Source organism: Poecilia reticulata, chromosome 19 (genome assembly GCF_904066995.2).
Source record: "Poecilia reticulata chromosome 19, P_reticulata-male-v2, whole genome shotgun sequence".
NCBI lineage: Eukaryota > Metazoa > Chordata > Actinopteri > Cyprinodontiformes > Poeciliidae > Poecilia > Poecilia reticulata.
Window position 1 is genome coordinate 23,127,243 of NC_088848.1, and position 25,043 is coordinate 23,152,285.

The 25,043-nt window shown below is 42.2% G+C and overlaps 1 protein-coding gene across 1 annotated transcript; it reads right to left on the bottom strand.

The window, feature by feature from the left end:
• Nucleotides 1–91: 91 nt before the first annotated feature.
• fam20a (FAM20A golgi associated secretory pathway pseudokinase) lies at nt 92–20,897 on the bottom strand. Its single transcript, XM_008437795.3, has 11 exons — nt 19,505–20,897; nt 16,503–16,696; nt 15,476–15,526; nt 12,472–12,550; nt 12,139–12,231; nt 3,870–3,985; nt 2,742–2,922; nt 2,311–2,420; nt 2,147–2,228; nt 1,136–1,195; nt 92–1,048 (listed from the first exon to the last, which is right to left on the bottom strand). The coding sequence occupies exons 1-11, from the start codon at nt 19,876–19,878 to the stop codon at nt 778–780; spliced, it is 1,611 nt and encodes a 536-aa protein (XP_008436017.1). The 5' UTR covers nt 19,879–20,897; the 3' UTR covers nt 92–777.
• Nucleotides 20,898–25,043: the final 4,146 nt, after the last annotated feature.

Genomic DNA, 25,043 nt, shown 5'->3' on the forward strand with positions numbered 1-25,043 from the left:
GCTAAATTGCCTTTTCTCCCACTCACAGTTCCCCTCCCTAAATCACACTTCTGTTATTTTAGGAGAAAAAATTGTCTTGGGAACATGTGTCTTTATTTAAAAATAATTTTATTTTAGAATTTAAAAACATCTGTCATTTCCACGGTCCCAAACTTGACCAACAACATATCCAGTGCATGACTTCTCTCTCCCCTTTCTTATTTTTTACAGAATTGGTTTGAGGATTCAGTTAAAAATTCATAATTTGTCAAAATATGAATCTTTGTTATATCTTTGTTTTACACAATAATAAGTGTATTAATATAATAAGTGTATTAATATTAAAGGTAGAATTTTCACAATGTGTCGCTGTAAACTGCTACTGCAAGAAAAAACAGGTCTACTGCATTTTAAGGCTTTTCACTCATCTTTTCCAGTGGCGCCAGTATGATGAGGATTCTGTATCTCTGTTGCTTATGATGGTGTGTGTGTGTGTGTGTGTGTGTGTGTGTGTGTGCGTGCATGCGTGCGTTCGTGCGTGCGTGCGTGCGTGCGTGCGTGCGTGTGTGTGTGTGTGTATGACAGCGGTTTTAGTTTGTCTTAATTTAAATGATGAAAAGTTTCAAACTTTGCTCGGTCATGTAGTGGTTCGTTCTTTGTCCGAGTTCTCTTTAAGGATCTCCTGACATCTTGTTCCTTCAGCTCCATTCTGATCCTCCTCGGTTTCCATGGTGACTGCAGGTCATCATTAAAGTCTCCCAGACAGCTTCTGTTGACCAAAAGCAGCTCAATCCTCAGCTACCTGTTGTCTTCCCTCTGCGTTGCTCTCTGAGGAGTCGCTGTGGGTCTTGTGAAGTCCTTAGTGATGACCTGGTCCTGGCCGAGCCGCCGGACGCAGCGCTGCACTGCCCGCAGGACCTGCTGCAGCCTGCGATCCAGCGCCAACAGGTGGGGCTCGGTCAGCACTGGCCTTAAAGGATCCCCGTCCAGAGACTCTCTCATCACATCGCTGAGTCTGAAGCGTGGTCGGGCCAGGAGCTGGAGCCTCAGCAGCGTGGAACGCTTTATCCTAAAAAGAAGAGGAAAAAATATCCATGAGGTTTGGGTTCATCAAAGTCAACAGGAACGTTTTGCTCGTCTGATCTGCAGAACTCACATGCAGCACTGAGACAGTGGAGCCAGGATGGACATCTCATCATGGGAATGCTTCCCAAACCTGGGAACAACATGAAACCACAGAGTAACGCTCAGAGCCGACCTGAGGCAGAAGCAAACCTAGCTGCTGCTTAGGACCCTCAGGCCACCAGGGGGAGCCCAATTACTGCTTGACTTCTCATTAAGAATATTAATCTCAAAATTTCTGAGTTGCCTTTGCATTTATCATTAACAGCCTCCTTCTATATATTTTAGGGTATTTTGGCTCTTTATTTGAAGGTGCTAGGACAGGAAAGAGGGTAATGAGAGAGAAGGAAGACATGCTGCAAATGTCACCAAGCCGGGATTCGAACCTGCGACGGCCACATCGTGTGTGGGTTGTGGCTTAACCTCTGTGCCACCACAGCACACCTTCTATATTTTAATCTGACAGTTTCTACATATTATATACATAAAAATGTTTATTTAGCATTTAAAAGATCCAACAAAGCAGTTCTTGTGTGAGTAGTGCCCTGAGTGAGACTACATAGACATAAATATATCTATTTATCCGGTCATATTGACCAGTCTATATATTCTGTTTTTGTGAATATTAACTAACTGGACTCCCCTCCTAAGCAAAACGCAGTAGAAATGCTCCTGATTGTGTTTGTGCAATTAGAATAAAATATTCATGGATCTCAAATTATGATTTAATTAATTTTTGTTCAGGGAAGAATTATTAAAAGATCAGTATTAAGTCATATGATAGAAGACTTTCCATATAGTTCCATTTTATAGCACAATCAAGTAACAATGTTACTTTCAGTTATAAAAATACTGAAAAAAACTCAAAAGTCACTTAAAGAAAATTACATTTAATAAATTAATGCCTTAAAATTTGACAACTATGAGACTGCTGATAGTCACACACTGACTATCAGCAACTCATAAGAAAATGTTTCTGGAATTGGACTTTAAATCAAAGTTAGGACCAAAACGGTCTGGGCCCGGTTCTGAACCCGATCCTCACCCTCTGGCGTTGTCCAAGTGCAGAAGTAATCCTTCATCTCCAAACTTGGTAAAAATCTCATAATGGTGTCTGTCCATGTTACCTGATTTAAAAAAAGAAAAACGGGGACGTATTCGATTAAAAACTAGAGAAAAACAGGAACAGCTGATGCACTGATGACTCACCCGCCAGGAAGTCAAAGATGGACATGTCTATGATGTTGAGCAGCCTGTTGCCAGAGTTATAAGGATACGCCTGTTTAACGGAGTCACAGTAGAAAGGATTTACCTCCCACCTGCAAAGAAATGCAGACAGGAGAAGAATCTGTGCATAAAACATGGACATTTCTGAGTTTTATTTCCTAGAAAATCTTCAACTTTTCAAACTCAAACATTCTCAGTTTTTCTAGAAAATTTCTAGAAACATCTTTTTGGGGAAATTAGCTCCTTTTTTTCCTTTGTATATTGGCCGTAGTACGCCGTTGGAAAGTCTTCTATCATGTTAAAATGTTATTAATATTAACATGGAACATTTAATGTGCTGCCAAATGTTCTGTTTAAATGTTATGACCTCCAGTGCAGTACAGAACTGGGAGCAGCTGCAGCTGGATTCTTACTCCTCTCGTCCGGAGAAGGTGTAGGAGCGTTTCCATGGATTCGGGATGGAGAGTCGAGGAGCCACGGTGAGGCCCGGCAGGTAGGCGGACAGGGAGCCCTCCAGCAGGTCAGGGCCCCCACACACAGCGTACTCCGTCTTACACACATACAGGCACTTGGCGAAGAAACACGTGTTGTTTGCTGTTGGAGAAGAAAAAGCAGTGAAAATCACCAGAGATCAGCAACATGAATCCTGCTGAGGCAAAGTGTTTACTGTGTTATACTGAGTATTATAATAGTTTTACTGCTTTATGGTTTCATCCATGAAAAACCCAGACTTCAGCCAAAAGCTGCATTTAAAGAAAAGAGTTTGATATTTGAGACAGTAAGTATTTTACCATCTTCATGAACAGTGTCTTAAAAATATTCACACCCACTGATTTCTTTATGTGCCAGACAAATGCAAACCACTGCACAAATGTAAGTTAGAAGCATTTTTTTGAATTATTCTTTTAAATAATTAAAAAATACATATATGGGAAGCATTTGTTTCATGCTCAGTCAAATTGGATAAAGAGAATCTTTAAATGTCAAATTTCAAGTCTCATCATGTTTCAACATAGGTCCAGACTTTAAGTAGGCCATTCTAAGACCTGTAGATGCTTTGATCTAAACACTGAAGCTGACATGTTTTCACCCAGGACTCCCTCTGCGTTCAGCTTCGTCCATTTGTAAGTAAAGGGCTGAACTGTAGCTGCGTTTCCATTACAAATGTGAACTAATGTGAACTTATGCTAATGTTGACAGAACACAAATTTTCAATTGCGGTGTTTCTGTTAAATAAGAAACAGAGTCAAAGTCACATGTGAATAAGTTTGTCCACATGATGAGTCATTAAAAACAAACAAACGCCGCAGCGTCATCATTCCTGTTGTCTTCTTCGTTTCCTCCAGTAGTAACATCCTGCTGTTGATCATGTGACTCGTTTGATGTGAAAAATGTGTTTCAGTTGCAGTTTTGCCAAACACACTAATTTTGATGCAGCTGATCAACCACCTCATCATAATGCAAAAACTTTATATTAAAAACGTTATTGATATAGATCTGCAGCACCCAGATCCAGTCAGCACTTCCTGACCCTGGCTGACCTGGTGAGGTGAAGAACACGGCCCGCAGGTCTTCGTTGTGGGCAACGTGCAGGACTTCTCCGCTCACGTTGACTCGCCTGCCGGCCACCGGAGGAACCCTCCGGAAGTCCAGGATCCTGAAGAAACCAGGAGGTTCAAAAGAAAAACGAAATCAGATAAAGTCTCTTGCAAAAGTATTCATACCCATTGAAGTATTTTTCATTTTGCCATCTTAGAACCACAAACTGATATGGAAATTTATACTAAACCAACTCAAAGTGAAGTGGAAGGAAATTATGGTTTTTTAAAACAGTTTTCAAATAAAGACCTGAAAATGATTCCATACGTTTAAAATAGACATATTTTAAACGTCTATTTAAAATAAACGTCTAAATTTCTATTTAAAATAGAGCAGACTATTTTAGCAGACTAAAATAGAGCAGACTATAGTCAGAATAGTCTTCTCTATTCTGACTTACCACATTCTACAATTTGTTACAGCATATTTTATCAGTTTTGCTCAAGTAATAATTAGCAAAACTAATAAAATGATCTGGCCCAGTCACAGTCCAGACCTAAAATTGATTGAAAACATGTTTAGGTTTAATGTTTATGAATGCTCTCTATCCCATACAGCTGAACTTTAAGTATTTTAAAAAGTACAAAAGTACCCAAAAGTAAAAGTAAACTGGTTCAAGTTGTAAACAGTAAAGATGATACAGACTGCTGCAAAACATGGGCCTAAAAGTTCTGACACCGGGGAGCAAAATACAAATGCCTGCCACAGTGTTTAGGTTTGTTATTTGTAAAAAAATTTTTTAAAAGAATGCATTCATTTAAATGAATTTCACAATGTCCTCCGTAACATTTTGTAACGTAACAAACTCGATTTTTCCATGCATGTATCAGCAGATTCACCTCAGTAAACATTCTGTCTTATCTTTTCATCTCACTGATTCTCATCACAAGTGCAACCCCCCCCCCCCACACACACACACGTACACACACACACATACACCTATTAAGACATGCTATTCTGTGTCACTGACAATGTGGAGATTCCTACACAATGTGGAGATTCCTACACAATGTGGAGATTCCTACACAATGTGGAGATTCCTACACAATGTGGAGATTCCTACACACGTCTACATCTTGAAATAGCACCTGACCCAAACTCTTGCCCGAGTTTGGGTCAGTTTGGGTTTCTTGTTCTTAAAATCTGCCTTTGAAATACAATCATAAAGCCTTTTTATCACCAAGGCTCCTGAATGACACAAGCCAAGAACTTCTGGGTTCTGGACCTGAATAAAAGGATGTATAAGTGCATGCCTAGATTGCTCTTCCGCTTTTGTTTCTAATGTTTGGTAAAATAGTCACAGCATTAAATTGTCTGTGAAAATTAATAAAAATAAATATAACAAGTCCCAGACTGTTCCTAGCATTGTGCAATGATTAATACATGAATAATCCTAATGAATTAACAGTAATTAAAAATAATAGTGGATAAAAGGCTTCAGAACATTTATACCAAAGCAGGTATGGAGAACCACAAAAGCAAAAAGTAAATCATATACAAATCTATTAATCTCTTCATTTTAAATGAATAAAAAGTATAACATTTTATTCAAGTATTTATGTCAGCTTGAGTCATGCAGAACTGATCTGATCATTTCCATAGCAACGATCAGAAGCAAGATGTTGCGCCAGAAGTCCAGTGAGCTCACTGATGAGGTCATAGATGATATTGTGACATCACAGTAGATCATAGAAGTTCTAATGCATGAATTAGAACTTCAGTCAGGATCCAGACATTTCTTGGAGTTTCAGATTTGTGTAGAGCAACAATGTTTAGTTTTGCGTCGGCGCTTGTTCCCCTGATAATCCCGGTTGGTTGGGGCATCGGATATGCCGTGACCACCGGGATGAAGAAAGTGTGCGATCGTTTTTTTCCAGGGAAGGATTCCAACGAAGGATACGATCAGGATGAAGAGGACGATCCGTTTTGGAGAGGATTTCCATCCAGTTCCAAAAAGCAAACCGACCCGGCTGGGGAGGTTTGCTCTCAAAAGGTGATGGATGTTGGGACCTCGGACTCCATCTTGTCCTCTGTACGAGACTGTACAGAGGATGACAGTACCGTCTCCGGACAAACCGACCCGGCTGGGGAGGTTTGTTCGGAGACGATGGTACACCGTGAGGGTGAGAATTCAGTCGCAGAAAAATCTAACCCGGCTGGGGAAGATTTGTCTGCGGCTGATCTCGCAGCCGAAGCTGTGGCTGAAGTGACAGCCAAAGCTTTGGTTTCGTTGGTCCCATCGCTTTCCGTACAGGAGAGTCCTCTGAAGGGCACTTTCAGAGGGTCCTTTGAAATACAAAGTTCCCCGGACGGGGAACTTTGTATTTCAGATAGCGGAGTTGCTCATTTATCTAACAAACCACCTCTAAATGCAAATGTTTCCGTTGATGTCGAGGTTTCCTGTTCTCCTGACGTTAATTCAGTAGATAGCGTTGGGTCGGATCTGCTGGATGTAGGAAGGACATCTGCAGGACAAGGACAAGCCGAGGAGAACTACTTCAAGTTCTCCGATGAGCTCCACAACAGCTGGGTGAACGCTGCTTTCCAGAGCATCCTAAACCTCAGCATCACCAAGCGGTGTCTAGCTAAGGAAAGGGTGTTTCTGGAGGCATCGTCCATCCCCTGCTGTGGGAGTCTCCTCCTCTCAGCTGTCCGTCAGCCCGGCAAGCATTTTAGTCAGAAAGACCTTTCCCCAGTTCTGATGGAGCTGAAGGAGAAGAAGCTGCCATCAGGAGTGGGAAAGGACTACGACTTAAAAAGTTTGCTGGAGTCTGTGCTGGTCTGGATGGATTCGTTTGGCGGCGACACAGATAGAGAGTTGTATGACAACGACTCGTGCTCTAACTGTGGAGCCACTTCCCTCAGGCTCCTGAACAATGGCGCCATGCTTGCCCTTCCACCGGTGTTATTTTCAACCAGTATTAGTATACTGCTTGAATACTGGTTGGATTTGGCTTGCAAGCGCCGTTGTTCAGGCTGCGGGTCACCCTGGCAGAAAAAACACTGCCTGACCGATAACAAGGTCCTGGTGTTTTTTCTGCACAGGTTGACCAGGAAGCACCAAACCAAAGTCACTCAGACCATCGATGTCCCTGCAGAATGTGGGACGGAGACGTACCACCTGTCCTCCGTCATCTGTGGGGATCCAAACCTGACAGACTTCTACTGTTATGTAATGAAAGGAGAACAAACCATGAAGGCAGACAATGAGCATGTCTTCACTGCAGACAGCGACTGCAGTGAAGACATGTCCAACAACGGATTCATTTACATTTATGAAAGGAATTGATCAGATACCAGAGGACAAAAGGTAAAAAGATTTGACAGGTTTCTTGTTTGCAGGTTTCTCTCCGGGCGCTCCGGCTTCCTGCCACAGCCTGAAATCTCCACTGAAATGATCCAGTAGGCAGAGGTGGACCCTGGAGGCGGGTCCGGCAGGCGGCACTGATGCAGGGGGCAAAGTCCCCCAGCAGGAGACTGAGCCCAAAAGGCCCAGTCTCCTGCTGGGGGGAGCACGGGTGTTAGCACAGGGAAGCGGAGGCAGGACAGAGCACAGGGAGGCGAGGAGCAGCGGCAGACTCTGGAGACGGCGGCAGAGGAGCAGCGGGAGGCGGCGGAGGAGCAGCGGGAGGCGGTGGAAGAGCAGCGGGAGGTGACGGAGGAGCAGCGGGAGGCGACGGAGGAGCAGCGGGAGGCGGTGGAAGAGCAGCGGGAGGCGGCGGAGGAGCAGCGGGAGGCGGCGGAAGAGCAGCAGGATCAATGTCTCTCTCTCTCACATTTTGCTTTATTTCGCAAAGATTTGAATCAACTCTCTTTGAAGCAGCACGACAAATACTACGACTGTTAAAGCTGTTAAATCTGCTTGTTTTACAACAAGTAGATTTGTATGTGTGTGCCTGGGTGATTAGATAGATAGATAGATAGCTGTGCTCTATGTCTGCTATTGTTCCTTCTGGGAGTGAGACCCCTTCTGTGTGGGCGACCTTCCCTCTCTTTGTAACCATCCGACCACACTTCTCTAGTCCGAATGACATCCCAATGTCAGTGCTATAGATCCTGGTGGTGTGGATCAGTGAGTCGATGTCTTGCTCGCTCTTGGCGTACAGCTTGATGTCATCCATGTAGAGGAGGTGACTGATCGTGGCCCCATTCTTGAGTCGGTATCCGTAGCCAGTCTTGTTGATGATTTGGCTGAGAGGGTTCAGGCCTATGCAGAACAGCAGTGGGGAAAGGGCATCTCCTTGGTATATGCCACATTTGATGGACACTTGTGCAAGTGGTTTGCAGTTGGCTTCAAGGGTGGTTTTCCACAGCCCCATCGAGTTTGCAATGAAGGCTCTTAGAGTCCTATTGATGTTGTACATCTCTAAGCATTCAATGATCCAAGTGTGTGGCATTGAGTCATAGGCTTTCTTGTAATCAATCCAAGCGGTACACAGGTTGGTGTGTCGGATTTTGCAGTCTCGGGCGACTGTGTGGTCTACAAGGAGTTGGTGTTTGGCTCCTCTGCTATTTATGCCTATGCCCTTCTGTGCCTTGCTCATGTATTTATCCATGTGCCCGCTTATCTTAGCCGCTATGATGCCTGACATGAGCTTCCATGTTGTAGAGAGACAGGTTATTGGCCGATAGTTGGATGGGACTGAACCCTTCGAGGGTTCCTTCTGTATCAGGATTGTGCGCCCTTCAGTTAACCATTCAGGGTGAGTCCCATTTTGTAGCAGCTGGTTCAGTTGAGCTGCCAGTCGTTCATGGAGGGCAGTGAGTTTCTTAAGCCAGTAGGCATGGATCATGTCAGGTCCTGGTGCTGTCCAGTTTTTCATACCCGAGACATCTGCCACAGTAATTGGTTACCGGGGCTTGTTCAGGGAGGTTGCTGTGGTCCTCTCGTAGAGAGGTTAGCCACTGTGCATTGCTGTTGTGGGACGCCATATGCCTTTCCAGTATTGTTCAGTCTCCAGCCTGGGTGGGTCTGCTCTGTTGTTATTACCCTGCCATTGAGAGAGTGGCGAAGAGCCGGTTAATCCTCCTGGCTTCATTCTCTCTCGTGTATCTCTTTAGGCGGCTGGCCAAGGCTTGGAGCCTTTGTTTGGCAGTTTCGAGTGCTTCAGGTATGGGCATCTGGCTGTACTTCTTGGGTACTGATCTTTTCATTCCACCCCTTTGGAGCTCTGACAGTTGACTCACTTCCCTCCTTGTTATCTTGATCTTAGCCTCTAACCGTCTTTTCCATGGTGGGTATTGGGTCTCATGGTTGCTCTTATAACCAAGCATCTCAAGGATCACTGATGCTGAGTTGTATATCAGCTCATTGGTTTCTGTTATGGTGTTGGTAGGGATCGTTCTCAATGCTGCATTCACATCTTCACATCTTCACTCAGCCGTTGTAATTGGCGTCGGGGTCGTCTGGTGTTCATTCGGGCCATGATTCTCTCTCTCAGGTCAGTTGCTGCCTCGTTCAGCTCAGATGGTTCGTTCATTACTGGGGCTACATACCCAGTCTCTGGGCGGGGAGTTGTAGTTGACTCCCTTCTGACCTGGCATCCTGGCTCCTTCCCCTTGCCGTAGCACTTGTGTCGTACCTCGTCAATCTCAAGTTGTGACAGCAGTTGCCGTTTGCGGATGTTGGAACACTGAGCTACTAGTTGTTTGGCAGTTAGTGTTGACTGGGGATGTCAAGCTAACCATTCCTCCCACAGTCTTTGCATGTAACTAGGATTACTTGAGTAGTAGCATTCCAACAGATCCATGTTTTCACCTCTCGCCCATTTCCGTCTTGTTCCAGTAGCCCACTTTTTATCAGGGTGCTCTGGTTCCCCAGCACCTGACGCAGACCTTGTTTGACCGGGCGACGTCTGAGCCGGCATGTCGTGCTTATTTGTGTCTCTCATGGTATGAGGTAGAGGCTATATAGCTCCAAGGGTCTTGCCTAAGGACCCACACTGACAGCTCAATGTCACCGTTGTAACTTTTTGCCCCAGCCTGGCCTCAAACCCGGGTCTCCCGGGTGGAAGACTGGTGACTTACCTATTGAGCTATTGAGATATATATATATATATATATATATATATATATATATATATATATATATATATATATATATATATATATATATATATATATATATATATATATATATTTATATATTGTCTATTGTGCACAGAAAGGTAGCAAGGATTTTACTTGCGCGCGCGCCCACACACACACACACACGCACACACACACGCGCACAGACGCGCACGCACACACACGAGCCTGGAATCCCTGCAGGGCCCGTATTTCACTCAAGTTTCACAAACAGTAATCAAGCAATCCAGGGTGTGAAGTTGAATTGCTGTTTCTAAAATTGCCAGCGTTCCTCAACCCCTCATTGCCAGCGATAACGACGAGAGCCGACAGCCGAGTCAGACACAACAAGGCACGGCGCACTGCGCCTCATTCAGGGAAGAAACTAAGCAGAAGGTGCAGACCATACTCCTGTAGACTTTAAAATGTCTGAACTCTGACATATAAGCAACATTTATAGTTATTGTTTGAGCCACTCCTCCTGCTCTGTCTGATCGTCTGTCACCACTTATGGCTCCTTAATCACACTGCCTCACACAGATGACTGTATTTTTGTTGAGTGAATCATCTCACCTCAGCTCACAGTGCAGCCATTTAAAGATGTGTGTGTGTGTGTGTGTGTGTGTGTGTGTGTGTGTGTGTGTGTGTGTGTGTGTGTGTGTGTGTGTGTGTGTGTGTGTGTGTGTGCGTGTGTGTGTGTGTGTGTGTCAAGTCTGCAAACAAACTCTGTGGTTTATACTGATCAGCAAGTTGGGAAATCCTGGGCTGTGGAGAAATGCTGCAATCTTTTCTGAAAGCCACATAAGCGGTTGATAGGAGGAGCCATGTCTGCTGTGGGATCAAGCTGAGCTTCAACTTAAACACAGATATCAGCAAACTGACGACTCCTCCTGGTTTTTGTTTACAGGACTTCACACAGGATCCATAAAAACTGGGTTGTTTTAGTAAAACTGGAAAACCAGCTCCACTAGTTTAAAACTGTGAGTCATGTGGCTTCAAAACACCTGATAATGTTTTTCCTTTTTATCTCTTAACGGAACACAAACGCGTCTACCACCTCAACATGGATCAGATAAAATACTGGCAACTGGCATCCATCCATCCATCCATCCATCCATCCATCCATCCATCCATCCATCCATCCATCCATCCATCCATCCATCCATCCATCCATCCATCCATCCATCCATCCATCCATCCATCCATCCATCCATCCATCCATCCATCCATCCATCCATCCATCCATCCATCCATCCATCCATCCATCCATCCATCCATCCATTCATTCATTTTCTTTACACCCTTGTCCCTCAGTGGGGTCAGGAGGGTTGCTGGTGCCCATCTCCAGCTAATGTTCCAGGCGAGAGGCGGGGTCACCCTGGACAGGTCGCCAGTCTGTCGCAGGGCAACACAGAGACACACACGACACACAACCATGCGCACACACACTCACACCTAGGGGCAATTTGGAGAGGCCAATTAACCTGACAGTCATGTTTTTGGACTGTGGGAGGAAATCGGAGTACCCAGAGAAAACCCACACATGCACAGGGAGAACATACCAACTGCGCCACTGTGCAGCCCACTGGCAACTCTAAGAAGAAATATTATTTATTTATATGGCCACTGCAGCTCACCACCCAGGGCGGCATTGCTGCAGGGAGAAGCATAATCACTTTAAAAAACTCAAACAGTCAGACTGGGGGAGCGGCTGCCTCTCGGCCCGGATGGGGGCCCGGATCTGGAGGTGCCAGGGAGAGAGGAATGGTTTCAAGTCTGATTATAGACGGAGAAAGTGCGCCCTCGCCTGTTCAGAAAGGTATATGTAATGTTAAAGTTACTGTCCCTCAATGGAAAATGTAGTAGTCAGTCCCAGTGACGGTTTCACTCACGTTTAGCTTCCTGGGTAAAAATGACATGAGAAAGTTCACCCTTTAAGGTTCACACCCAGGTTACAAATTTAGATTTTAGTCATTATTTTGTGGAAATCAGTTGAAGTTTTCTTTTGGTGTTTTCTTTAGGTGTCAAAAAAGTAAAATTTTGATCATGATTAATTTGCAAAAACAACAGAAAGGGTAAATTACTGAAGGGGTTGAGTATTTTCTTATACACACTGTGTAAAATGACCGAACACTGTGGCTTCACCTGTCCAGGTGGAAGGCTGCGATCTCTGCGTTGTGTCTCTGGAAGTCCACAAAGTAGAAGAAGTCCCCTGGAGTTTCCTCATCTCTCTGCTGCCTGCAACACACACACATGCACACACCAATAAAGATGTCACTCACATTAGTCTGCAGTGTGTAATCAACGAGACAAATACTGTAATTCTCCCGGCCTACAGGATAATTTAGCCAGATATAAATTAGGACAGAACATGGGGTCACAGTGTTTGCTGTGATTTATTAGATTTCTCACAGACCAAACAAACCCTGAACGCCGCTGAGTCTGTTGGAAGAGCCACGTCACTCGTCATCACCTCACCTCATCGGTTTAAACATCACTTTGCCAAAGTTGCTCATCTTCAGGGCCAGCTTCAGGTGATGGCCACTCGGTTTCACCACTGCAAGAGAGACGAAGAAGATGATTTACTCCCTAAAAGACTCCTTCTGTTTGTTTGGTTTTTGTTTTTTTCATGTTTCAAATAATTTAATAAAAGTTCATATCAGACGAAGGTACAAACAGCAGCTTTCAGATGGTGGTTTCTTATAAGGAAAAGAGTAATCCAAGCCAACCAGACCTTATAAAAACGGATTTGTCCTCTGCTTTGGCTCACTTTTTGTCTTTTAAATATTTAAATATGATTTACTTAATGGGCGAAGAAAAAAATTCACATCACTATATGTGTCAACATGAACTGGGACGGTAAAAACATCGACAGAAAAATTTTAATTTGTTTGAGTTTTGAGAACTAGAAAAAAACATATTTACCTTCAAACTGTAGTTTATTAAAAAAAAAACTTCAGGCAATTCATTTAGTTAATACAGAGCCTATAAGAACATTCATTCCCTTGTTCATTATTATTTTTACTTCATAATTTGGCTTCCTTGACAGAAATGAATTGCCAAAAACAAATTTAAATGTCTAAGTGAAAAATGATTTCTACAAATGAATGACAATGAAATAAAAATGTGTAACATGAAATCAGAAATGACGTAAATATTCACACCCATTAAAGTGACTGACCTAATTCAACGGAGGTCCAGTCATCTGGTGCTGGTCTCACATTGAGTGGACTGGAGATCAGCTGAGTGCAGTGATTGTAGTATAAAGACAGCTGTGTCTGGAAAGTTCATCAATATTTCTGGCATGAAAACTAAAGAAAACTCCCAACCAATCAGAGGAAGGTTTATTGAAAGGTAGAAGTCAGGGGATGGACACAAAAAAATTCTAAGGTCCTGAACATCCCCCGGAGTTCTGTTAAATCATTCATCAAAAAGTGAAAGAAAATGCAACATGAGTAAATCTTCCTAGATCAGCCTGACATCACAACCTGAGAGATCAGGAAGAACGCACCAGGTCACCACGACAACGCTGTAGGAGTTACAATCTTCAGCAGCCATGGCTGAATTCTGAATATATCTCATATAAATGATTTTAACAACTTACTGCATAAACAAGCTTATTCATGCATGATTTTAACTTCATTTCTTATTTAATGAAAACAGTGCAATTGTGAAATTGTGTTTTTTCTATATCAGTAGAATACAGACAAAGATTTGTGAACCTTTGTAATGCAGACATAGATACTAACTGTTGGAAAGACACATGGGAAAAGACTCCATGGTAACGAGGAAGAAAATTCAGCTTTTTCACCACCAGAGGAGACTCAGTTTTCATTTTGACACTAAAGATGATTTTTGTCAAACAAACAAAATTCTTTTGATTATGATTGATTTCCAAAAGTAATAGAAGGGTAAAATCTCCAATGGGATGAATACGTTTTACACAGGGACTGTATTTAAGCTTTTGGCTCGGTGAACCTGAACTCAACGTCTGTAAATCACCTTTGTTCTTTGCTCTCTGTGTGATAAAGTGAGTTGGTGTTTGCTCATCCAGCCGCTGCGTTGAGCCCGTATATTACAGCGCCAGCAGCACGGCCCCGACTAACCACACGCCGCGCTCCACCGAGATCCAGGGTATTATTAGTTAACAATCATTCAGAGTTTACTTTCAAAACGGTTCTGGAACAGAATCAGAGGCTCGCCACTTTCTATGGCCAGCTGCAGCTGATGAACTATGTCGCTATTTGCGCCTGAAATAACAAGAGTTTATACTGCAGCCTAAATTTAAACAGAATGTGCAGATTGTTCTGGTGTTTATTTCTCTCTGGCAGGGAGTCGGGTTTGTGTGGTCACCCGCTTTATTGTGCAGGGATGCTGGTGTGGCACAAATGGGACAAAAACACGGAGAATAGACTTTTTTTTTCAATGTAATTCTCATATTTCCAGCTGAATGGAATAGAATTGTACCTCAAGATCACTATCTATTTTTGCATTAAAGCTGCAGTGCATAGATAGCATAGCCACCTATGACGGTGGATAAAGGTTTTTCCTGTAGCGGTGAGTTGTTTCTCCGCCATTAGCACATTGAGCAACGTTTTTTATAAGTTTGATTGACAGCACTAAGCCCCACCTCCTGGCTCTGATTGGTGCGTTTCTTCAGCTGGCAGTAGCAGCTCAGGGAGGAAGTGGAGGAGATCACAGATTGTCTACTGTCTCTACATGGTGACAGTTTGAACAAATATTTTTGTAAAAGTTACATACTGAAGCTCGAACAACTATTTATATCTTAGAGGAAAAGTAGCAGATGACACCCTGGGTGGAGGCTAATCTCTGCCTCTGAAACAAACCAGCGTTTTGGTGTTTTTGCCCTGCGCTGAGCCTCCGATACAAAACTACCAATCGGAACCATTTTCTGTCAAAAGAAGAGCCACGTGGACGAATACAAAGACACTTGTGTGTCAGTGTGTTAGTGTGAGACGGTGCCAAGCAGCAACGAGACGACAAGAGACAAACGGGAAACAATGAGGACAATGTGGATGAACTGTAGAGCTGGAAAACTTAACATGCAGGAATGAAGAGCCCAGGACAAGGCTGGGCGATAAGTCCATTTGATCCATTAATACAATTTTTTTTAATTTATGATTATACTTTTGGAAAATCTGGATTTATTTTTTCATCAATGCACTCCTTGGGTTTCCATATTTCAGAGCCACATATTTATATATTTAGCCACATATTTCAGCCCACCCAGGGCGAGTTGAACTAACGCGTTTTAGAGTTTGGACTTTAAATTCAGGTCAACTGTACAAAAGCAAAAAATATAAAAATGTTCTGTCACTTATCATATCTTTTTAAGAGAAGAATGGAAGGTGGGAAATAGATTAAAATCAGAAATTGGATTCTGTACGAAAAGTTCAGATGTGACTTTTTAGCTGCATCACTGAGCCCACCCGACAGCCTCTGGGTGACGAGTTGAACAAACCTTGAGTGCAGTCACACGCTCCTTTTAGAGCCTTCTCATCCTGGGTATAATCTGGAAGAAAAAAAAGATTTAAACTCAAATGTTTCAGTTTGATGTAAAACAAAACTCATATACAAGAGCAAAAACAATAACTGTTTAGTTTTTATTCTGGAACATGAATTATGTTGACGATTTTAAATAGGCCGTAGTGCAAAGAGATGTCAACAATTACTGCATTATGGTATGCTGACTTAGAATTTTAACATGTTAAAAATGTTTGCTGCTTGTTCATGGCATGTAGATATGAAAATATTTGCATGCATATACATATATATATATATATATATATATATATATATATATATATATATATATATATATATATATATATATATGTGAATATATATATATATATATGTGAATATAGAAAATACTAAGAAAGAATGTTGTAACTGAGTGAAGAGTAATGTATTGGATGAAGAGAGGGGTGTGTGAAAATGAATTCATACTTCCACTAACTCCATTAAATGTGTAAATATACTTCACTACTGTTCTTCTTTTGCTTGCTGTTGTTTTACATTTATTTTCTCTGTATGTAACTTTATTTATTCTTTTATTACACTACGTTCAATAAAGTCAAACTCAAACTCAGAGCCAGTGATAGATGGCTCCCTCCCACTCATCCATTCATCCTGACCTCATCTCTACTTCCTGTTTTTTTAGCGACCCTCTCGTCTGCCTGTCTCTTTTTCTGGTCCCTTTCTAAACCACTCATCCTCCACCTCCCACTTTATATCCTCGCTATCTGTCTTTATCATCCCACTTTACAAACTATTTTTAATCCCATTTTATTTTAAAACCTAGCAAAATTCAGTCAGATCTAAGCTAGACTTAATTTGATTTAACAACGCTGCTCTCTTTATATTCCTGAGCCAGTATAGATGAAGGCCAACTGATCCCTCTGCTTCCTCGTCCTCTCTCCTCTTTTGTTAAACAAGTGAACTCTTGCGTATCTGCGGGTGGAGATGCCATTTTTATTTCCCTTCACCTGCGCCAATGATGGTCATGTTCTGCATGTCGGTGAGAAGCTGGAGGATGGCGGGATCATCTCGGGCGTACAGGGCGTAGCGGTTGATTCCCAGGTGGAACCTCAGCCAGCTGGCGTTGGGATCATAAGTCATCTTTTGCTCCATCAACGAGATGTTGGTTAAAGTAGCTGCCTCTTCGAAGAGCTTCTTATGTCTGCAGAGAGTCAGACAATGGAAAAGAATTAATAAGAGCCTGCAGAATAAGTAAACTGACTGAACTTATGTAGCGCTTTTCCAATCATTTTGACCACTGTAGAGTTACATTAACCCATTCACACTCACGTTTATACACCAATCAGTAGGCAATTTGGGGCTAAGTGCCTTGCCCAGGGTTCACACCAACATGTGGCAGGAGGAAGCTGGAATCAAACCTACAACCTTCTGATCACAAAATGACTAAGCTATCCACAGAGCCACAGTCACCATCTGCAATAGCAGAACAGCAGTAGTAGCAAATAATTGATCATGTGGACAGTAAGACAGGTCAAGTTATATGAAAAAATATCTTGTCTTTTTAATTTTACTCTATTTTTTTACTTATTATTAGTCTTATTATTACTTATATTATCTTAATAGGGATTAATGGATTAATGGATTTATTTTTATTTTCTTGTAATTTTTCTCTTTTTCTTTTCATCAACTTATCTCATCGTTTTTGTACAGCACTTTGGTACAGTTTTAAACCTGTTTTTAAAGTGCTATATAAATAAATTTGACATTGCAAAACACAAAACAGTTCCAGTTTTTTTTTAGCTATAGCAAGAGGCAGCAGTAATCTGAAATCAGAAGTCAGAGGGACAGAACCCGGTCCAAACCGACCAGCTAGTTGGACATTCAAACAAACTCCATCACAGGCTACAAACAAACTAAGACAACGGAGCAAAGGGCTAAAGTTCACGTTTGTTTGCAGGTCAGGCTAGCCACCTGGTCACCAAGCAACCTGAAGGGTAAACAAGGCAGCTGGGAAGAGTGTGGACAAAATGTGTACTTGAAGCAGAGTTGAGATGCAGGTTAAGCACACTGGAGCAAAATACTACAGTATTTTTATACTTGAATAACTGTTTTTATCTGGAGGACAGCGCTCTGGGTAAACCAGATCCAATTTGAAGTTTTTGTCCTACGTATAAAATGCTGCCGCTAACAGAAAACTAAAGCTGTAAAAGAAAAAGCCTACCATGATACCAGGTGGTGACAGCATCATGCTGCAGGGCTGCTTTTACTGAGCAGAAACAGGTCAGACAGGTTAGAGCCGACATGCTGGATGGAGCTGAATGCAGGGGAATGTTGGAGAAAGAGCAGCCTGTGACGCTGGAATGCTGTGCTTGTCTTGTCTTTCATTCTTTTCATTTCATTCCTTTACTCAATCATAAGTATGAATGAAGTTATTAAAAGAAATCACGAATGAAAAGGAGCAGAAATAAGTATACAAGTTCACAACAGACAACATGAGCTCTTCACTCAGAAGACACAAAACATCTCACCACAAAATATCAGCTTATTCAACACCAAATCGCTTCATCATAATAATCATGCTTTTGTCATGATCCAAATCATGGATCAAATTTCTTCCATGATGAACTGACACCTTTAACTGAAATGAATCTTTCCATCATCGTCGTTCTCAATCAAATTTTTTTTTTGTAATTTGGTTCTTTTTGAGTTGCATTTGCTTTGTGTCTTTCCCAATCGCTGGAGACAAATAGCTGTTACTACAGTACCTGTAATGCTGTGTTGCCCAATTTGACCACTTTTCTGTCAACTAGGAAAGTTTTACTGGTTAATTGAGCCAAAGAGATAATAGAGCAAAACCCTTTCCTAAGGACAGCTCAGCAGAAACCTTTAACCATCACCTTTCACAAATAAAGAAAAACCACAAAGTGCTTCACAAGATGCTCTGGAAGACACAAAGTTCTAGATCGGTTATTGATCCAGCAACTGCCTGAACCAGTGACTACCTCACAAACAGTTTGTAAGACTGAAGGTGTGTGTGACTGACCAGCAGCACTGGAGCACCACAGGGCACTGGACTCACACCATTTCTTTTCACTTTGTACACTTCAGACTTCCAGCACAGAACAGAATCCTGTTGTCTGCAGAGATAATCAGGTGGATCAGAGGTGAACAAGAAGCTGAGTACAGAGAGCTGGTGGGCCACTGTGTGGTATGGAGTTGAATATGAGTGAAACAGAAATACATCAAGCCCCAGTTCCATCATTGCAGAAGAAGTGAAGGTAATTGAGGAGAAGAAATGAGATGTTCACCTGGGCAACAGGTGGTTTGAGATGCAGCGGGATCAAGAAGGGACAGAGCAGGCTGAAGTTTTTGGGAAAACGTGCATCATTCAGCAAGATGTTGGACATCTTCTCTAAGAATGTAATCTCTTCTGACATCATCTGCTGAGAGAGCAGCATCAGAGGTTGGCACTTGGCAGGACACTGACCCTAAACATGCCGCCTGACGTGGCTCATCTGTTAGAATGGCAAACGATCCTTTCACTTTACAGTTTTACACTAATTAAATGTGACAAACATGACAAAATGTGCAAAGGTTCAAAGTGTTGTAATATTCATCACAAAGTAAAAAGTCTGAGTCTCACATTCAGATTTGGAAAAACCAAACTCTGAAAGATGGCTTAATCTTCCAGAGAATAATTTAACAAAAGCTTCAGCAATGTTAGATTCCTTTTTGACCAGAAGACACCTGCTGTCAGAGTGACATGTTTGGACATCTGCACTTCCAAAGTGGGCATGCGTCTTGGGAAAAAAAGAGGACTTCTGTTTGTGTGCTCCAACGCGCCCTGGAGAGGTCTGACCGCTCTGACTCTGACCTTGCCTCTCAAACCGCAGCATGCCACAACGCGTGCTCTCAGAGCTGAAGACTTCTTTCCTTCCATCAACATAAACACAAGACGGACTGACAAAAATAAAGTTGGACTTTCATTAATGTTGCTTTAGAACCTGACCTTTCCCAGTGTGACACCTTCCTCCTGTAGTACTCCATCAGCTGCTTCACCTGCAGCAGCTTCTCCTCTGGCTTCAACTCCGGAGTCTGGATGTTGTAGAGAGGGTGGGAGAACAGCCTCTGCAGCTTGGAGCCTCCATCATCCACTTCAGGTGTAGTTGCAGCACTTGACAGAATTGCATGAGTCCAGTTGGAGAGGTGTGGTGTGGCAAGAGTCTCCAACCTTGGGAGGCTGAGGTTGCTGTCTGGGCTACACGAGCAACTGTTTGCCGCTCTATGTCTCCTGCTCTGCAGCTTTGGCAGAAGGATGAAGTAGAAATCTGCAGAGAAAAGGACTGCCAGGGTTGCAGCCAGCAGGAAGCGGTCTCTTCGCATGGTGGAGGCAAAAGAAGAGAGAGGAAATTAAACAGTTTAAGAGAACGCCGAAGGTCCGGATTGACCCAAAAGCAAGGGATCACTTGTAGGGATCCTCCAGTCACCCGGCGCGAGCAGAGCCAGATCGGAGCTGTCAGATTGTTCTAGCCTCTCAGTTCCTCAGATTTCTCTCTCTGCTTTCTGTCTCTTCTCTCCAGCCACACTTTCCATCCTCCTCCTTCCTTGGCAGGAACTTTCAAAAAGAAATAAAAAAAAGAGAGAGAGCGGAGAGCTCGAAGCCGAGAGCAGGCGTGCGTTTGCAGCAAGTCACTGACAGCTCGGCTGCTTCCAGGGACCTGCTGCTTATGAGGAGGAGCTGCTTTTGTGACTGTCTAGTGTTGCAACATTGTGGGTGTGAGCATGCACACATCAAATCACAGGTTAGCAGACCGAGACAGAGGGTGCGTGCAGCAAAGGTGCCGAGACGCAGATCCCAGGCAGAGTGACACTGAAGCCAAAGCTGGAAGGATTCTCCTCAGAAGTCAGCAGATCCACATCCAGTCTGAGATTGAGAGTGTGTTGAGTTCCCATATGCAAATTGTTGTGTAGAAACTTGTGAAGCGCTGTGGATCCTTTCTGTTTTCCCTATAAGGCAAAGCTCTCCTCTTCTGTCATCTTCCTGTCTCCTCCTTTTTAAGTCCACTCTTACTCATCACCTACCTCCTCCAACTTCATCCTTCACACCATCCCAGCTTCAAACTTCCGTCCCCCTTGCTCTCTTCTCATCTCTTCCTTATGCTTGTTTTACTTTCAGCCACAGATCTCCAGCCTGCCGCGCTCCAGGCAAAATTCCCAGCTGCATTCTCCTTCCCTGCTGCAGTTCTCACACATCACTTCCCCTCACTTTTCACGCCGAGCCACAGCAAAGCACGCTTTCAGCACTGGAACGAAACAATTGTGCTGGCAAAACTTTCAAGCAGCAGAACACGGTTTAAAATAAACCCTCCCTCTGTTTTGTCTGTACCTCCCTGATGTAATCACTTACAGCTCCTGAAACTTTATTGCTCCTTGTTTGCCGTCTCCTCTCTAAAAGCTCTATGAAACTTGTGTGGTGAAGCAATCAAACTCTCAAAGGGGATTTCATAGCCTGCCTCTGTTGTTATTGTGGTACTTTAGAACATCTGTTGTGTGTGCGCGTGTGCGTGTGTGAACTGTGACAGAATTACGTGTCAGTTTCTTAAAGTAGAGCTTCAGGGTGTTTTACCCTCTTTCAAGATAAAACAGGCTGACATTGTTAATGAGGGAAATTAGCGAAAGGCAGCTTTAACCTGTTATAGTCGGCAGTGGCAGAATTTGTGATTGGCCTCTCCACTCAAAGGCAAACTGGGTTAGTGCCATTTCAGTTATTTTGAAGACTATAACTAAAAACAAAACCAAGGAAAGAAGAAAGACAAAAAACTGTTGCCTGAAAGTAATTATATTTACTACAGGCTTTCATTATAAAAGTATAAATTGATGCTTTTAGCCGGGAACAGCGTGTTTTTGCCAATGCCAATGGCTGAGGCTGACTGGGAAAACAGGAAGATAGGTGGGCTTCACAGGAAAATTTAGGGAAGGTTTGCTTAAAGTCACTGCAAGTTAGCTTCAGGAAAACAAAAAGCACTGGGGGAACGTTCTACAGGTGCTCTGCCAACCTTCATTTTTCTGACAACTAAATGATTGGGAAATGGCTAATGGGCGGAGCTACCATTTGTCTAACTCTTAGCTAACCACAACATTGGTTGGAGCTAACTTCTGTCTAATTTTTAGCTAACCACAACTTTGCTACATGTAGCCCCAAATCAATGAACAGTGCTCTTACGAAAAAACAACAAAGCAATTGTCAAAAAACTTACTTCAGTAAATGGTCAGTAGCACTGACCTCTGTTCCCACAAGCACAGTGATACACTTGTTCCTATCTGTCAGTGTTTGACCCAGTTCGTCTTCTTGACATAGCCATTAGCTTTTACTGCTACTAACTATATATTTCCAGCGAACATAAATGTTTTTGGACTACGGGATAAAACCAAAGTAATGCATCACTGGGCAAATATGCGGACTCCACAAACAAAGGCGACAGCGCAGCCTGAAATTTGAACCCAGGAGCTTATAGGTGATTTTAAAAAAATGTTTATGCAACTTCCAGAGGCAGCAAAATGTGTCATGTCCTTCTACGATTTCACATGGGTAAACAGTAACTAAAGATGCCCACTGGTTTCCTTGTAACCTCAAAAACACAGCAGGAACATGGTTGTTCCTTTTTTAATGCCTCACAGTCATCAAAAAAAATCCCCTATGACACAACAATGAGATGTTTTCCCCATACGTCTCCCAAAGAAAATCAGATTAGACAAAAAAAAAAAAAAAAAAAAAACTCTCCAGTTGGAGAGTTTATTTTAGTTTCTCTATTCTATTCATCGCCAACCCAAGAATATTTCCTAAAAATATTAAGGCTGTCATATTAGGAATTTTTTTTGTGGTATCTTCACTTAAAATTTTTTTTATCTGAATTCCAAGTATCACAAAACTCTTTGGTCAAAAAACAACAGCTTAGACAACAGAGAAAAAATAATAAGAAGACTCTGAAGGATAATAACGACACTGTAACAGTTTGTTTTAGAAAATCACTTCCCTTTCCAGGCTGCTGATGTCACAGATTGATACCACGCCTGGTTGATGCATTCTGGATAAATACTGCAGAACATCAAACATTTTTACTGGACTTTTGGAAAAGGAACATGTTTATAGAAATCTTAAGTTCACAGGACACAATAGTTGGAAATTTCATGTACTAAAGCGGCAAGAGAGACAAAGGAAGAAGTTTTTTCCCCAGTAAATCCTAAGTGGCCATATAAACGGGCTTTTATAGAAAGGTTCTCCTCCTTTTCTGGTCCACAACTGCATTCTGAAGCAATAAACACACAAAATAAACAGACGAGGTTGGGAGGGAAAGGGAAGGAGTTAGCAAGCTCTGCTATCAGCAGGAGCCACAGATGTAAAGACATAACAGGAGGAATAACAGTTGCTTTTAGACCACTTCAGCATTATTCATTCTGCTCTAATCCCTCAACATTAATCTTAACTTTGGCCTCACTATGGGGTGAAGCAGCCACGGCTATGGGAATACTGAAGTGATTTTGCTCCAGTCGGTTCCTTCAGAGTCCACCGGGCCTTGTAGCAGAATGTTGCCAGGGTTTCTCTGCAGCCAGTAATGAACTTTTCTAGGTGGAGTAAAAACGATATATTGCAAAATAAGACAGAAAGAGGCTCTAAAGCCAGGAGAGCTCTTTAGTTCTTGCCATGATGGCAGTTTAGCTCAAGAAGAAAACAAGATGTCAGCCATAGATAAGGCAGGTATATGTTACCTTCACAAAGTATTCACACCCCTCGAACCTTTACTCAAGTGGTATACTGCGACCGCAAATGTCAGTGTCTTGCATTGGTCTTTTCTGTTTTGGCTGTTTTATAGTTTTCTGGAAGTTTGTTCCAGTTTTGTGCATAGAAGCCGAATGCTGCTGCTCCATGTTTGGTTCTGGTTCTGGTTCTGCATCCCCAGAATCAGAAGATCTGAGAGGTCCAGAAGGGTCATGACGATGATTAATGTGGACCAAAATGGAAACTGAAGGAGGCAGCAAGTTCAATGCAAAAGGAAGATTTATTGTAAAAATGGAAGAACTTCTAAAACAAAGGAGGGGAAAAAAATCAACTAGCTAGAAACATGGAAAGTGTAACCAGTGAAGAGTAATGAGTCTGAGAGGTAGATATGCAGAGGAGGGAGGGGGGATGACAAAGGGACTAATCAGAAGTAAGTAGCTGCAGCTGGGAGGGCAGCCAGTGAGACTAGATGAGAAAATGACTAGCAGCTGGGACAACAGAGGAAAGTAGCAGGAAGAAAACCTAAACAGAAACAAATACCAAACCGAACAAACATAAACCCAACATCAGAAACTGAGCTAACAGAAAGAATAAACCAGAATGAGAAGATAATACCGAAGGCAAAACAAATACAAACCACAAGCACAGAGCAAAATTAAAGGATAAATTGAAAGTGAAATATTATGAAATAAGAAATCAAAGCAAAGAAATAACAAAAGCAGAAAAATGTCTCAATGTTTGTTTGTTTTTAAGGTACATAAAAATTATACAATTTAGAACACATGATCATATTAAATGTAAGCATGAGTCAATGACTTGAGCTTTTTCTGGACTTGGATCAATGTATTACAAGAATCAGAACTTTATGTCTGAAATAAGTAATAAGTGACACATACCATGGTATAAGTATAAACTTTAGTATTAATTTATGTCTTAGTATTCCTTTACTTAGTGTTAGATTTTTCTTTATACTTTTATAAGTCAAGTTAAGTTTTCTTATCGTACATGGTTCATAATAAGTACAATGCCTCATTTCAGTATAAAATAAACATACTCGTAGCATATCAACCAACTGTGCTAATCTGGTCTTGCTAAGCTAACCTCCAGCCTGGTCAGGATCTTCAGACACATTCAGGGACGGATGTGGAAACAGAAAGAGGAGAGAATGACAAGCTGAAGTGTTTTCTCGTGGTTGCCTGCTTGTTTTCATGTTTGCAGGTTACCATGGGTTCAGGCGTCACTCTCAGTCAGACTCAGCCAGGCTGGATGGAGAGGCAGACTTAATAGTTTTGGGGGTTTTTCATCACAGTTTAGTTTTATTGTGTTGTGACTTTTTTTTGGTCTAATTTGGTTTATTTTCATTAGTTTGTAAGAGTGTGTTTGCTTGTTCTTATTAGATAAAAATTGTTTAGTTTTTATAAGTTGTAGGGTTTTTTCCACACTTCAGTACATTTTTTGGTGCAGAATTTAAAAAATGAAAAAGTGTTGCACATGGATTATGTAATAGATACTCAACAGAAGATGCAGTTTTATAAAAGAAATTATTCAGTTATTGTTGAACAACGACTGACTGGTGTTTTCTCCCAACTTTTGCTAACACCATTTCGCGGATTAGCATTATCTGCCAACAACTGCCGGTGTGTGGAATAAAGATACATTTCAGATCAATTCAAAATATTCAAAATAGATCCATAAACACAAAATTAAGATCTATAATTTCAGTATATTATAGTTAGTTTTATGAACGAGCAGTATATTTCCAATCAGTTCC